Source organism: Stegodyphus dumicola, chromosome 7 (genome assembly GCF_044657685.1).
Source record: "Stegodyphus dumicola isolate Sdum_Otavi_A_Nest chromosome 7, ASM4465768v1".
Taxonomy (NCBI): domain Eukaryota; kingdom Metazoa; phylum Arthropoda; class Arachnida; order Araneae; family Eresidae; genus Stegodyphus; species Stegodyphus dumicola.
Window position 1 is genome coordinate 196096197 of NC_140774.1, and position 13133 is coordinate 196109329.

At 31.9% G+C, this 13133-nt stretch overlaps 1 protein-coding gene across 6 annotated transcripts in view; it reads left to right on the forward strand.

Moving 5' to 3' along the window:
- Window positions 1–13133, forward strand: part of LOC118189604 (insulin-like growth factor 2 mRNA-binding protein 3) — a 94577-nt gene that overhangs the window by 77303 nt on the left and 4141 nt on the right. For 5 of the 6 annotated variants that reach the window (XM_035360238.2, XM_035360235.2, XM_035360233.2 and 2 more), the window contains exons 9-12: window positions 408–852; window positions 3375–3461; window positions 7735–7866; window positions 12345–12458. In XM_035360238.2, coding sequence (XP_035216129.1) covers window positions 408–852; window positions 3375–3461; window positions 7735–7866; window positions 12345–12458 — 778 coding nt within the window. The remainder of the gene's footprint in view (window positions 1–407; window positions 853–3374; window positions 3462–7734; window positions 7867–12344; window positions 12459–13133) is intronic. The other variant, XM_035360234.2, reaches the window with a different exon arrangement.

Here is a 13133-nt window from a genome sequence, read left to right on the forward strand (position 1 = left end):
ACTTGGTTGAATTAATTATGTATTTTGAAAGTGTACATATACTAGCTATTTAAATTTTATTATAAGTATTCCAGTTAAATATGCATCTGTAAGATCCATATCACACATGCATTTGTTTCATATGAACAACTGTTTCAGTGTTTCTGCCTGGTTTGCTATTGAAAGAAAGACACATGATTTTTCGAATGCTATCAACTTGATTGTAATGGAGAACCAGTTTCCCCTTTACATGTTAACCCCGAAGTGATCTGTGGTGATTGACTGTTATGAGAAAGCAAAAAAATTGTTCTAAGCAGTTTTTCTGAAACAGATGGATGTGTGATAGTAGCTTAAGATATAAATATGTCAGATTGGTTTCCATCAATTCCAGATGTTAATAATAGAATTAATTTGGGTGTTTCTTACAGCAGCATCCATGATGTGAGCAGCTTTAACTTTGAGCGTATCATTACAATAAAAGGGAAATTGGAAAACATATGCAAAGCCGAACAAATGATCAGCAGTAAGCTGCGGCAGAGTTATGAAAACGACTTAGCTGCCATGGCACCATCTGCCATGATGTTTCCTGGTCTCCATCCTATGGCAATGATGTCAACCATTGGAAACTCTGGATATCCTCCTGGTCGTGGTGGACCTGCTCCTCCCCCGCCCCCACCTTATGGAATGTATGGCACACCACCTCCATATAACGTACCCATGATGTATTCTCCAACAGCCCCACCTCCTCAAAATATGGAACCAGTAAAAGAAACAGTGTACCTATACATTCCAAACTCTGCTGTTGGAGCCATTATTGGAACTGGAGGAAGTACTATTAGAGACATGATCAGTTCTTCTGGTGCTAGTATTAAAGTAGGCTGTAATCGTTTTTAAATTTATAAAAATTATTAGAGCAGAATTTACTCTAATATTACATTGGAATTTCAAAAAGTTTCCTGGATTGCAAAATTGGTTTCATATTTTTAACTTTGACCAGATTATAATATAATAAAACTAGGCAGATGAGAGCAAAATTTAATACTGAACCTTCTGAATTCCTGAATTTATGTAGTCTGCAGGATCCTGTAACTCTTGAGTATTTAACCGTTTTGAGTCCCAGGGGGTATATTGAAGGAAAAAAAAAACTATCAAACAATCCCAAACAGTGCAACCGCGCTTTCTCTAAATGAGTTCGAAAAGACCCAAGCAGGAGGATAGCGCATGTTTTATTTCATGTTGAGAAATACCAAGCGGTGCGACAGCGCTTTATTTTACATCGTTAAATCCCAATCTGAGCATTCTTGTATTTGTTAGGTAACGCGATTCTCGTCTTTTTCTCATTGCTCTGTCATATTTATTGCAGTTTTCAAAGTGATCAGGAATATTCTTGCGTGTGTGTCTCATTTTATCCACAATGTTCAAAATGTACTGGGTTTTTTGACATAAAATCTCAACATCGCGATCACGCTGCTTTGGAACTCAAGCGGTTAAACTTTTTATGAAAGTTCAAAATAAAAATCATAAAATTTTTTTTAAAGTTCTGTCTCCTATACAGTAGTAAAAAAAAAAGTGGAAAGTAGATAATATAAATAGTAACTTGAAAAATAAATGTCACATATTTCAAATGTTTTAATTTTAGGAGTCGAAGAATGTAATGTCGCGGTTAAACTCTTTATGAAAGTTCAAAATAAAAATCATAAAAATTTTTTTAAAGTTCTGTCTCCTATACAGTAGTAAAAAAAAAAGTGGAAAGTAGATAATATAAATAGTAACTTGAAAAATAAATGTCACATATTTCAAATGTTTTAATTTTAGGAGTCGAAGAATGTAATGTCAAAATGAAGAGCGTGTTTTAGCACAAAATATTCAAATAAAAGTTTTTAAAATTTCCTTAAAAATGCATATTTTATAAATTTATTAATTTTGCAAAGGAAAACAATAATAGAAATTGCTTTAAAATTGGATCTTGAATAGGAAGTAAAAATTGATAAATCTGATTAGCATATTCTGTAACCATAGATAGGTTTCCTGAGCTATAAAACTATTTGTTTAGGTAATGCATATTTTGGAAAAATATCTTCTTGATAGACACTCGAACAAACAATTGTATGTGCTATACTTTATAATTATTTAATTAATCGAGCCTTAATAACAGCTAAAGTCTCAACTGAAAGGGAAAAAGTATTTTGTATAAAAAATGTTTTTTGGTTGTGTGTATATGGAAACAATTATAAACTGTTTTTTTCTTGAAATGTTTGGTTTTCTAATCAGATATTTATTAATGAAGCTTTGCATAAGTTTGAATGAATAAAATGTGTTTTCTTACAAAATCAGATAAAAACTACAAATGGATCAGAATCTACCAGCCAACTCAAATTTCTTAGGAAGCATCTTTTCCTTTTTTCTGAAAATTTCAGCTTTGAATACTGTAGGGAAACTTTTCTTATCAAAACCCATGTGTTTGGATGTATAGCAAAATTTCTTGCATGAAACAAAATTTTTATGATAGCCTTTGAAGTATGAGAACTTGAATATTCTAGCTATTCATTAAAATATTTGCTGAATAGGACAGGAGTTACGAGACCTTGATTACTACACATGCATAATTATTGCTCTCAGGTCTGCAGTTCAGGTTAGTAGAATTTAAAAAATGGTCATAATTTAACAACGAAAAACAGCGTGCATTTTATTTCACATTATCGATTTGCATTCATGTTACGTAAATGGCATTTACTAAATCGGTGCAGAATTTGACATGGTATGAGCTATATATGTGAGAATATTTTTAAATTTTTGAGCGTGTTTTTAAAGAGGTGTATTGTTGCATTTTCTAGTAAAGATATTTAAAATTTGTCATCGTATCACAGTAAAAGATTTTTTTAAATTAAAGTTGTCAAAGGTCTTTGAATTAGTTTCTTCCATTTTTTTGGAAAGGGTTAAGAGTAATTTATTCATAATATTCAGTAATTATGTATTGTCTATTCAACCTTATGTAACTGAATATTTAAGTTATCTGGAGTTCCCTATTAATCTGAAGTACTGTTAGAAGATTTTTAACAAAATTTTAGATTTTTGGCTGTTGAAAGATTTTGAAAGCAGTGAGAAAGTGGTAAATCAGGTATTAAAATATACTTTAGCATTTGCAGTTAGTGACTTCAGGTTGGAAATGCAAACGATAGTATTTGCTAGTGATTTATAAAAGTTGAATAGAAGGGAAAAGAAAAATCTGCTTCCATAGAGAGATTGGCAGCTGTGAAAATAAATGTCTCTGAATGTGAATGTTTTGTAGCTAAAAAGCATGCAGTTATTTAAAAATGCTTGCGAGAAGGAAATTTCTTACTTATTAAATTTTTTATTTGAATGCAGTATTTATGTTTATTACTTTTTCATTGAAGGTTGCTCAGACTAATAAAGATGAACCTATAGATCGTCAGGCACAAAGGAAAGTAACAATTGTTGGCACGCCAGAAGCACAGTGGAAGGTATTCTACTTTATTTCTTTAACTCTGAGTAACATGACATTTTTTCTTATATGATGTATATTACCTTATTTAATCTTCGAGTGGCATGACCAGCTAACTGGTCATGGGCGGGGTTCGTAGCGGTCCTTACAAGTGCTTGTAAGTCCTTATAGTTGAAAATAAAATATAAAGGCTCTTATAGGTGCTTACTTTTTCTTTAAAGCCCCCCCTTTTTTTTGTTTTTTTTTTGTTTTTATTGCTTATTTTTTGTTTTAGTGCTTTTTTTTTTATCCTTTATTTTTAATGAACGCGCATTTTTTACCCGTACCAAAGCCGAAACTAAATAAACAATTTTTCTTCCTTATATGCAACGTCAGATGGTGAATCATACTCCCGAAAATTGCTTTCTACAGACAGGTGCACGTGGTTTATTGGCCAAAGAATTGCGAAAACATTCCATTGGCCAAAGAATTGCGAAAACGTAAAATCTTGATAGCAAATCAAACATGTGTAGTATTGGGTGGGAGGAAATAAATTTACATTCTCGTTCCGCGTGGTCAGTTCATATTCGTGTTTATTATGATCATTATGCTTATATTATGAGCATATGTATGAATATTTATAATAATATAATTGCAGTAACTGCTGAAGTGTAGATAAACTTCCAAAATTGGGTGTGTTTTTACACAGATTAGCTTTCTAAGGAATAATATTCGGAATGGCTAAATAAAAGGAAAGTAATCGAATAGTCAAAATAATTTCATTTTCTTTGCCAATACATTATACAGTACGGAGGTTGGGAGTTTCTCCGCAAAATCTGTAATATTGAAGCAGCGGACTTTTTTTTTTTTTTTTTTTTTTGTCGCTGTTCAATCTGGATTGAATAGGACTAAAAGTTTTTGCGGTCTACCCAACCCAAGCGAAGATTGATTCTATTCCGGAAATTTAATGCAGTCTGTTGAAAATTAGAATTGGAAACACCCCAGATTAGTAAGTCTCTTTCTTTTCCTTTATTTAATTCTTTATTCTCTGAATACCGGCAGCTGTTGATTCCGATTGCGTAATATCACATGTCGTAAAATTACGCAGTGTGCATTGCGCAATAACATTTGCAGTATTTTGCAGAGATAATTAATTTTGATGTTCAGTCTGAGATTTGTTTATGAACACTTAAAAGACTTTTACTGCGCTTTCTAAGCAGAATATTTCTGAGTTCCGTTGGTCTATTTTTATATGATGCACATATCGAAATGTCAAAATCATTTATTTAGCCGAGAAATCTAAAGAATGGCTACAATCTCCCCCCCCCCACTCCTCTTTTTCCAGTTACTAACCGGAATATTCGGCAATTTCCGAGTGTGCGGGTTAGTTAAGCTTTTACTGTTAAAGGATGACTGCATGAAGCAATTTCCTGTCTTCTGATTTCAGAAATGTTCCTCTTTTTTACTTAAATTACTTTGCTTGGAATATATGTTAAGGAAAAACTGTTATGCAATGAAAATTTAGAAAATGTTAAAATTTTGATTTAAGTTAAATTATTTAAATATTAATAGGAGTGTAAAAATAAATTGTATTTATTATTAGGTGCCAAACAAATACAATTAATATGGCTTATTATTATTTATTTTCTATATTTTGAACTGAAATTTCATCATTAAATCTTGTAATATAGCTTAGTTCTGCATAGTTTTTTTTTCTGTCATTGTAAACTAAATCTGTAAATTGAACTGTCATTTAAAAATTTTTCATGATTGAGGTAATGCTCATTCCCTTAATAAATATTGCATTGCTTATATTTTAAATTACATGTCTAATTTTTCTTTTAAGGTTATGCAGTTGTGTATAATGTAATTAGACAGGTGCTTATTTTTTTTTTAACTAAAATGTGGCTATGAACCCTGCATGGGATTTTTTTGTCAAATGTCTTAATGGACATTTACAAAAACAGAGATTCAAATAAGTAATTATGCATATTTAGCTAATAAATGCTGTTTAAATATGTCTCACGAGCAGGTCCAAAAAGCTGTGCCAACTTGGAGGGCTAAATGTAAAAGTTTTGTGCGACTGATTGACTCAACAATTCACAAAGATCCAATTGTAATGCTCATGACAGATACTTAAGTCTGTTGGTATGTCCAAGTTTGAGCTTCACTACATTTTCATTCTTTGACATTGATTCCATATACTAAAATAACAAACTATCAAACCTCATGATAGATTAACCCATTTGAGATTGAAGTCCTTGATTCTATATACTTAAATAACAAAAAATATCAAAGCTTATGATAGAGAGATAACCCATTTGAGACTGAAGTCCTGATCCCTTGGAATACATGAGAGTTAAAACAAATCAGTCCGCAGGATGAGGGGTTTTTGCATCGCTAAGCCTTTCAGGGTGGGAAGTACCAGTGTCCATTTTTGGTAACCATTTTAGATTATTACAAATGCTATGGTATAAGTTAAAATTTACATTGAAAATATGCCTAAAAAATTTCTTTTATTGTGAAACAATTTTTGAAAGCGATATTCAAATAAGTTCTAATTGACAAAATACAGTAAATATTAAAATTTATGGAAAAAACAGGAAGACTATTTACAAGGAGAAATAATAAAATCTTAAATGGTTTGTCTCTGACAAAATGTCTATCAGAATCACTAGAAATATTTGCTCTCCGACTCTTTAAAAAATGAAATCATCACTCTTATCCATGGCACTAATTGCCTCATTTAAACATGCAACTGTATTCTTTCTCTGATAAATGTTTCCTTGCCGCAATAAACTGAAGTCAAGGCTGTTCGAAATAAAAAGGGAAGTATGTGTAATGTAATTGATAAAAGCAATGAAAAGCATAATAAAACCCCACATAGGAACCCTGAAAGACCTTATAAGCAGCAAAATCCATCTTGGGGAGGGGAGAACAGAGTTAAAAGCAAAGTTCACAATTATTCCAACATGGAAGCTTATTAATCGGTTCGGGACGAGCGTGTCGTGTGCAATACCAGCAAACATTATACCAGTGCCGGGTGTGTTGTATATGGATCACATTTAATTCACTCAGTGGCGGGGCGTATCGCCTATGATGTTTTAGATGGAAGATTTAAATAGTGTTTTTTGTTGCCACAAGATGTAGCTGTATGTCTGTTATGATGAAATGTATCGAAAGTGAAGCATATTGACCTTCATTCCTATGGAATATTTTTTATTTTTGGTATTTTGTTTTGGAATGCGAGAGAGTTTCATCATTAAGGTGTATATTTTGTATGGTTTAATGAATTATTTTTACACCTAAATGGCAAAACAAAAACCGTATTTAACAGAAGAATATACACGAATGATAAATCAATCAATCAGTCTTACAGTGATGATATTTTTGCAGAATTAGAAAATGATAGTTACAGAGATTCTGATATGGACATTTTTTATTTATATGTATGTATTTGAGTTATGTCGAATTACGTATGCTGTTTTTTAATAATTTTTATTAATGTGTTGCATTAAATAAAATGTTTCTGCTATTATTTGAGGTCTGTTAAAAATTGTTACTCTAGAATTATTTTATAAAATTTTTAAGGAAAATACAACGATAAAGTTTAAAAAAATAATTTGGTAACTACCTGAATGCTCCTTTTATAAGTACCAAAAATTGGAGCAATTAGATGACAAATTTAATTAACGGAATTTTTTTCCCGAAGTTAAGCACAAAATGCCCGTTCCCACAAGACAATTCATCTGGTTAGCATGCCACTCTGAGGGAGTGGTTCAGTGACTGTGCTACCTGTACAAATGGGTTAAGTGAAGTTTTGATTCTTGAAATTTTGAGTTCCGAATTAGCTGCCATCAGCAGCATTATGTTAGTCATATGTATTGGATTGATCTGGAAATACATGTGAAGGTTGTATACTGACAGATTATTCATTCAAATCTTGCATAAACTATAGCTGTTTTGCACAGTTTTTCTTCAGGTTTGCTACTTGAGGAATTTTAAAAACAATGCTTTGTTACTTAATAAATAAAGGAAAGCGATTAAGCTTTTTCTCTTTGAAAATGTTTGAGAAATGACTGTTTCAAAGGACAAAATTTGGAATAAACAGATTATAATGTTATCAAACAAGCATTGTAAAGTTAGGATTTTAAAAAAGGAAAATTTTAGTATTATTAATTGTTAATCTATTGTTTAGCATTGTTAAACAAATAAGCTCATTATCTCAAATGTTTAGTTTCAGCATGCAGGCAGTATGATGCTTATTTCAAATTTTTCTTTTTTATCAATTCCTTGAATATTATATATTCTAGGCTCAGTATATGATCTTCAAGAAAGTCAGTTGTGAAGCATATGTTGGAACTGAAGAAATTTCTGGTCTCAAAGTAGAAATATATGTACCTTCTAACCAAGTAGGAAGAATAATAGGAAAAGGTGGTCAAACTGTAAGTTTCAGTAAATTCTTTTTGTTTAAATTTTTGTATTATAATACTACCATTTGTTTGTTTATTAGCATTTAAAGAAGTGCAGTGAAGAAATGAATATTTTCAAATTATATTCCAATATAAAACAGAATTTAATGGTTAGACGATTATAACGACGGAAATGCAAATTTGAAGTTTTCGTTTTAGGCTCATTTACAATATACAAAAATATTGCTTGCAGGATGCTTTTGATTTACCATGTATATTCTTTTACCATTGGATATTGAAAACCGAGGACTCATTTTAATTTAACTCCAATAATATATACAGATAAAATCTTATTAAAAAGTTGTACACTTTAAAGTAAAACACTTGTAAAGTTTTCTTTTACATCTCATCTCAATATCATCATGCCATATTGCACATTTCATCTCAATATTTAATCACATTGGTCTATACTAGAGAGTAAATTTCCAGAGCTGTCATATACTAACCTTTCATCAGTAGATGTAGGAATTATGTATGTGCAGCTGATTTTTTCTATCAGTAAACAACACTTATTCGATAACACTGTATTAGGCTGCTATCACACATTGGTTTGTTTCGGAAGAACAAACATGTTTGGAACAATTTTTCTGCTTTGTCACAACAGCCAATCACCATAGATCGCTTTTGGGTTAACACATGGGAAACTGGTTCCCCATTACAAACTAGCTGATAGGTTGAAAACGAACAACATGCGATTTTTTTGGAAAGGAAGGAAAGAAAAGGCTTTGCAGTCCAGCTCCAAGGTGCTTACAATAAGTTTCTTCGCGTTCTTTAACTGCAAAAATAAAGAAGTTAGATCTCTATGCTGCTGAACACTGTAGTTCTTTATACACGCTATCTAAGAACATTCGTTCCTGTTAGACAGCTTTTTGTACATGAATAGTATAATTACAGAGGGAAAATGTTGATATATGAAGGTCAGTGTTATTGAAATAAAGCCATCGTACAAATATTACATTGTAGAGCAGTAATGCTGAATTGCAAAGTTCAGTGTTATTGTGGAAAAGGTTTTGCAGTCCAGCTCCAAGGTGCTTACAATAAGTTTCTTGGCGTTCTTTAACTGCAAAAATAAAGAAGTTAGATCTCTATGCTGCTGAACTCTGTAGTTCTTTATGCACGCTATCTAAGAACATTCGTTCCTGTTGGACAGCTTTTTGTACACGAATAGTATAATTACAGAGGGAAAATGTTGTGATATGAAGGTCAGTGTTATTGAAATAAAGCCATCGTACAAATATTACATTGTAGAGCAGTAATGCTGAATTGCAAAGTTCAGTGTTATTGTAGAAAAGGTTTTGCAGTCCAGCTCCAAGGTGCTTACAATAAGTTTCTTGGCGTTCTTTAACTGCAAAAATAAAGAAGTTAGATCTCTATGCTGCTGAACGCTGTAGTTCTTTATGCACGCTATCTAAGAACATTTGTTCCTGTTGGACAGCTTTTTGTACACGAATAGTATAATTACAGAGGGAAAATGTTGTGATATGAAGGTCAGTGTTATTGAAATAAAGCTATCGTACAAATATTACATTGTAGAGCAGTAATGCTGAATTGCAAAGTTCAGCATTATTCCTTTTGGAAAAGGCTTTGCAGTCCAGCTCCAAGGTGCTTACAATAAGTTTCTTGGCGTTCTTTAACTGCAAAAATAAAGAAGTTAGATCTCTATGCTGCTGAACTCTGTAGTTCTTTATGCACGCTATCTAAGAACATTCGTTCCTGTTGGACAGCTTTTTGTATACGAATAGTATAATTACGGAGGGAAAATGTTGTGATATGAAGGTCAGTGTTATTGAAATAAAGCCATCGTACAAATATTAAATTGTAGAGCAGTAATGCTGAATTGCAAATTTCAGTGTTATTGTGGAAAAGGTTTTGCGGTCCAGCTCCAAGGTGCTTACAATAAGTTTCTTGGTGTTCTTTAACTGCAAAAATAAAGAAGTTAGATCTCTATGCTGGTGAAATCTGTAGTTCTTTATGCACGCTATCTAAGAACATTCGTTCCTGTTGGACAGCCTTTTGTACACGAATAGTATAATTACAGAGGGAAAATGTTGTGATATGAAGGTCAGTGTTATTGAAATAAAGCTATTGTACAAATATTACATTGTAGAGCAGTAATGTTGAATTGCAAAGTTCAGCATTATTTATTTTGAAAAGGCATTGCAGTCCAGCTCCAAGGTGCTTACAATAAGTTTCTTGGCGTTCTTTAACTGCAAAAATAAAGAAGTTAGATCTCTATGCTGCTGAACTCTGTAGTTCTTTATGCACGCTATCTAAGAACATTTGTTCCTGTTGGACAGCCTTTTGTAGACGAATAGTATAATTACGGAGGGAAAATGTCGTGATATGAAGGTCGGTGTTATTGAAATAAAGCCATCGTACAAATATTACATTGTAGAGCAGTAATGCTGAATTGCAAAGTTCAGTGTTATTGTGGAAAAGGTTTTGCAGTCCAGCTCCAAGGTGCTTACAATAAGTTTCTTGGCGTTCTTTAACTGCAAAAATAAAGAAGTTAGATCTCTATGCTGGTGAACTCTGTAGTTCTTTATGCACGCTATCTAAGAACATTCGTTCCTGTTGGACAGCCTTTTGTACACGAATAGTATAATTACAGAGGGAAAATGTTGTGATATGAAGGTCAGTGTTATTGAAATAAAGCTATCGTACAAATATTACGTTGTAGAGCAGTAATGCTGAATTGCAAAGTTCAGCATTATTTATTTTGGAAAAGGCTTTGCAGTCCAGCTCCAAGGTGCTTACAATAAGTTTCTTGGCGTTCTTTAACTGCAAAAATAAAGAAGTTAGATCTCTATGCTGCTGAACTCTGTAGTTCTTTATGCACGCTATCTAAGAACATTCGTTCCTGTTGGACAGCTTTTTGTATACGAATAGTATAATTACGGAGGGCAAATGTCGTGATATGAAGGTCGGTGTTCTTGAAATAAAGCCATCGTATAAATATTACATTGTAGAGCAGTAATGCTGAATTGCAAAGTTCAGTGTTATTGTGGAAAAGGTTTTGCAGTCCAGCTCCAAGGTGCTTACAATAAGTTTCTTGGCGTTCTTTAACTGCAAAAATAAAGAATTTAGATCTCTATGCTGGTGAACTCTGTAGTTCTTTATGCACGCTATCTAAGAACATTCGTTCCTGTTGGACAGCCTTTTGTACACGAATAGTATAATTACAGAGGGAAAATGTTGTGATATGAAGGTCAGTGTTATTGAAATAAAGCTATCGTACAAATATTACATTGTAGAGCAGTAATGCTGAATTGCAAAGTTCAGCATTATTTATTTTGGAAAAGGCTTTGCAGTCCAGCTCCAAGGTGCTTACAATAAGTTTCTTGGCGTTCTTTAACTGCAAAAATAAAGAAGTTAGATCTCTATGCTGCTGAACTCTGTAGTTCTTTATGCACGCTATCTAAGAACATTCGTTCCTGTTGGACAGCTTTTTGTACACGAATAGTATTAATTACAGAGGGAAAATGTGATATGAAGGTCGGTGTTCTTGAAATAAAGCCATCGTACAAATAATACATTGTAGAGCAGTAATGCTGAATTGCAAAGTTCAGTGTTATTGTGGAAAAGGCTTTGCAGTCCAGCTCCAAGGTGCTTACAATAAGTTTCTTGGCGTTCTTTAACTGCAAAAATAAAGAAGTTAGATCTCTATGCTGCTGAACTCTGTAGTTCTTTATGCACGCTATCTAACAACATTCGTTCCTGTTGGACAGCTTTTTGTAACGAATAGTATAATTACGGAGGGAAAATGTTGTGATATGGAGGTGAGTGTTTTTGAAATAAAGGTGTTGTACAAATATTACATTCAAAAGTGAGTTCCGCTAATCTGCACTCGTCAAGGGTTTACTTTTACTATATTATGGATTACAGTTCGCTGTATGTTCATTGTTAGAAAATTTGATGTGTATCGCCAAACGTATTATCTCTATTCCAAAATTCATATATACATTGGCTTTCTAGTGAATGTCTAGTTTTACAAATTCCTATAAGTATTTCCATTTTGATTTGAAGGTTGTAAGAAATGAAACTGGTCCATGTTATTTTGGATGAAGTCAACAAGGTGCAGTTGCAGTTTGTTCTAATGTTCTTGATTATGTGTTGTAAGATTAATAAGTTTATGAGTATATTTATAAAAATTTTGTGATGTTCTGAATGTTGCTATTTTTATTTAGGAAGTTTTTAATTCAGTAACTAATTCTGACGAACTTGATATGAGGATAATATTTTTATTCAATTTTATCAAAATATTCAGACCTCCATGAATTATGTATAAATGTTACATAAGAAGAAATTAAAAATTTTAAAAATAAATTTTAAGAATCTTGCTATCATTAAAATAAATTTTTGACTAGTTATGAAGTTATGCTATCATTCTTATTAATTACGACCTTGAAGGTTTCTCATTTTTTTAAAAAAAGATGTTTGGCTAATTGTAGGTCAGGGAACTTCAAAGACAAACTCATGCTTTAATAAAGTTACCTGAGGAGAGTGATAGCTCAGACAGTGAAGAAACACCCGTCCATATAATTGGTGATTTTTACAGCACACAAGTATGTAATAATTAATATTGTTGTATCCACAATATTATTTTTTAATTTTTTATGACTGATATTAACAGAAAGTCTTCTGTGCAAAAATGTCTAATGTATGCCTTTTATTGCAACTCTGAAGAAATATGTCTGCCTGAACAACTTTAATAACAGCTATGAACTTTTATATGCAGCTTTTTTTGCATTTATGATTAATTTGTTAACCAGATATTTGGATTTAAAAATTTTAATTTCACATTATTACATAATTTTAAGTGAAATATCTTATGTCTGACTGAGTTGTTTTCAATTTTAAACTTAATACTGACAGTTGGAATGTTAGCAATATTATCCTTGATCCCTCCCTTTAATATTTTTTCCATTGTCAATTCGAGACTAAAAGTCAACAGTTTTAGATAAATTTTGACTGGTAGACTTTACTAAGAAAACTGGCATCAAAATTTTGAAACTGTTACGGGGAAAAAAACATTTACAATAAAGAAGAGGAAATTTTAGAAACAAAATTAATTTTAACATATTTAGAGTAACTTCTGCAAAAAAGTATTTGCGAACTGCTTTTGATGTTATGTTTAAATTTCGTTTTTATATTCAGTATTATGTATAAAGTATAAGATATTGAAAAATCGTCGGAATAAAAAATAAGGGTGCACTTAAAGTATAATAATATTTTATTTT